At 69.1% G+C, this 2,710-nt stretch overlaps 1 protein-coding gene across 3 annotated transcripts; it reads right to left on the reverse strand.

The window, feature by feature from the left end:
* Positions 1–622: 622 nt before the first annotated feature.
* On the reverse strand, positions 623–2,143 carry C1QL2 (complement C1q like 2). Of its 3 annotated transcripts, none has more exons than XM_047082202.1 (3): positions 1,762–2,143; positions 1,460–1,713; positions 623–802 (listed from the first exon to the last, which is right to left on the reverse strand). In XM_047082202.1, exons 1-3 carry the CDS (start codon positions 2,141–2,143, stop codon positions 623–625), a joined length of 816 nt encoding a protein of 271 aa, XP_046938158.1. The 3 variants fall into 3 exon arrangements, with proteins under 3 accessions (XP_046938158.1, XP_046938157.1, XP_046938156.1); XM_047082201.1 differs by having other exon boundaries at positions 1,460–1,708; positions 1,754–2,143; XM_047082200.1 differs by having other exon boundaries at positions 1,460–2,143.
* Between the last annotated feature and the right edge of the window lie 567 nt (positions 2,144–2,710).

Consider the following 2,710-nt stretch of genomic DNA (forward strand, 5'->3'; position numbering starts at 1 on the left):
CGCGCGGAGAAAGAGTCAGAGCCCATGGTCTAAAAACATAATTTAATGCATCAAGGTGGGTCTGACCCGGGAGTGCGGTGGAGAGGTGAATTTTCCGTTTGCTGGGATTCTGCTGCGGGTGGTTTTGGCTGATGGACAGGGAAATTTGCACAGGTATTTTGGGGTCACGAAGAAGGATGCCCCAGGGAGCTCCTGCTCACTTTGGCCTACCTCGATGGCCAGGGCTGGGAGCCCTCCGTCTCAGGGCACTCGGAGAGGGAGGAGGGCTGGAAGGGCAGGCCTCCCGCCGGGCCTGTCCAGTCCAATCACGTTTGCAAAGTCTGCACTGAGCTGCCCCACCTCCGGGGGTTCAGGTTCCCGCTCACCTCGCCACTAGGGCATCCCCTTCTCCCTCCCCAGGTTGGGGACAGGGACCGGGAGGACAGCCCAGAGCTGAGCGAGCTTGGTGAGTTGCAGACACACTGAGGTCTGGAGGGGGGCAGGGAGGACAGCAGGGATGTGTCTTTTCCATAGATATCAGGAAGAGTTATGAAGCGAGAGTGGTCCTCTCCAGCCAGGGAACAGCTCTCCGCCACGGGCCCAGGGCTGCCCGAAGCCACTCCACCTCGCGCTGCCTGCGCTCCTAATCCGGGTACAGAAGAAAGCCGGAGAACGTGCTGTATTTGTTGTTATTGCCTCCGTGCGCCTTGCCGCCGTCCAGCTTCACGTACACCTCGTCCCCTGAATCGAGGTGCAGCACCACGCTGTTACTGGCGTAGTCGTAGTTCTGGTCGGCGTCCTGAGCGATGGCGCTGGCCCGGACCTGGGGGCGAGCCGCCAGAACAGGTGGGCCAGGGCACCTCTGTCTGGGTCTTACCCAACCCCCACACGGCGCCCCTCAACCCCGCCGGCCTCTGCCCCAGGCTCCAGGGTTCACACTCCCACCCAGGCTTCTCTCTCTGTCTCTCTCTCTCTCTCTCCAACTTGGCCAACTCCTTTCCGGTCCCCTCCTCTCCCGGCAGCCGGCAAGTCAAGTTCAGGAAGGAGGAAGAGAGGGGGCTTCATAAACCCTGACCCAGCGGGGAAGGGGCAGAACCAGGGGACAAGGGCCAAGAAGAAAGAAGCCTGTAGGGCAAAGGGCGACGGGGGCGCCAAGGGAGAGCTAAAGGAAAAAGGGAGGGCTAAAGGAGTCCGAGGAGCCCGCCGGACTGCCAGCGGGTACGCGAGCAGCTGGAAAGCGCACTTGGGGTGGCGGGGTCTCTGGGCGCTCCGGGCACAGCCTCCCGCGCCACCCTCGGACAAACGCGACCAGGGCGCGTTGGGAAGCGGGATGCTGAGGCGCGCTCCCTCCCCGGGGCTCGCTTGGGCGTTCGCGAGTGGGGAAAAAGGAGTCGGGTTTCCCAGGCGGTTTGGAGCGCGGGGCGGGGACGAGAGTCTGCGGGGGTTTGCGGGGGCCGGCAGGCGGTGAAGGGGTACTGACCTGCCCGTTCTTGCAGAGGTCCGCCCACATGCTGGTGCCGTCGCCGCCGCGCATGAGGATGTGGTAGGTGAAGAAGTAGATGCCGCGCACCTGGCAGCTGAACTTGCCGGTAGTGGGGTCGTAGTGATTGCCGAGATTGGTGACCACGTCGTCAAACTTGAGCACCTCGTAGCCTTCGTGGGGGCTCTTGAGACCCACGTAGAAAGCGATCTTGGGACCGCTGAAGGCGGCGCTCAGCGCGCCGGTCACCTCGCCTTCAGAGTCGCCACCGCCCCCGGTTCCGCCACCTACCACCCCGACACCGCCTGCCGTGCCTGCCGTCAGCTGCAGCCCGGGCAGCCCGGGCCGCCCCGAGTCGCCCTTCTCCCCTGGGGGACCCCTGGGTCCAGGAGGGCCCGGCTCTCCAGGGGGCCCCCGCGGCCCGGGCTTGCCGGGTCGCCCCGGGTCGCCCTTGGGTCCCTGGATGAAAGGGGGAGGGGGGTTGGCGCTCAGGTCTTGCATGACTTCCAGGGCGGCAGTGCTGGGTCCGGGCGGCGGCGCCTTGGCTCCCGCGGGCCCCGCGCCGGGTGCGGCGCTGTACGGGTCGCAGATCATGCGGCAGGTGCCCATCATCTCGTAGTGCGCCGCGCCGGGGGGCGCCGCCTGCAGCAGCAACGGCACGGCGATGAGCAGCCCCAGAGCCATGGCCAGGAGCACGCCGACGGCCGCCAGGCAGGCGCGCCGCCGCCGCTGCCACAGCCGGGAGGCGACCGCCACCAGCTCCTCCTTGCCGCCCGGGGAGGTAATGGTGGGGCGGCGCGGGCGGCCCCGCTCCCCGCGCTCAGGGGCCGACTCCGCGAGTCCGGGCCGCGTCCCCGACGTGGCGACCCCCCTGCTCCGGGCGCCCGACCACTTCTAGCGAGAGGCGCCTCGGCCCCGGTGCCGGTGCCCACCGCGCTGGGGCTGCTCGGGGAAGCCGCGGACCCCGGCGCGCATGGCGGGGGGCGCCCAGGCTGAGCCCGGCGCCCCACGGGTCCGGGCGGCGGCGGCTGGGGAGCGACGGGTGCGGATGCGGCGTCCCGCGCGGGCTCGGCGGCGCTGCCTGGTGCCCGGCTCGGCGGGGCTCGGCGGGGCTCGGCGGGGTGCGGCGCGCAATGAGGGCGCCCCGGCTCCGTGGCGCGCTCTGCTCTGCTCTCCCGCTGCTCGCTGGCTCCCGCGCGGAGGGGGGACCCAGCTACCCTGACGTAAGGAGTCCGGGGCTGAGCGGCGGAG

This window comes from Lynx rufus, unplaced genomic scaffold (genome assembly GCF_022079265.1).
Source record: "Lynx rufus isolate CCGP_SWC_20201006 ecotype Redwood Valley unplaced genomic scaffold, mLynRuf1.p SCAF_2, whole genome shotgun sequence".
Classification (NCBI taxonomy): domain Eukaryota; kingdom Metazoa; phylum Chordata; class Mammalia; order Carnivora; family Felidae; genus Lynx; species Lynx rufus.

Excerpts from the sequence above, each read along its gene's own strand:
- C1QL2 (XM_047082200.1), bottom strand. The coding sequence starts at position 2,143 with ATGGCTCTGGGGCTGCTCATCGCCGTGCCGTTGCTGCTGCAGGCGGCG. Across the intron at positions 803-1,459 it reads ACCTCTGCAAGAACGGGCAG|GTCCGGGCCAGCGCCATCGC; the intron begins GTCAGTACCCCT and ends GCTCGCCCCCAG.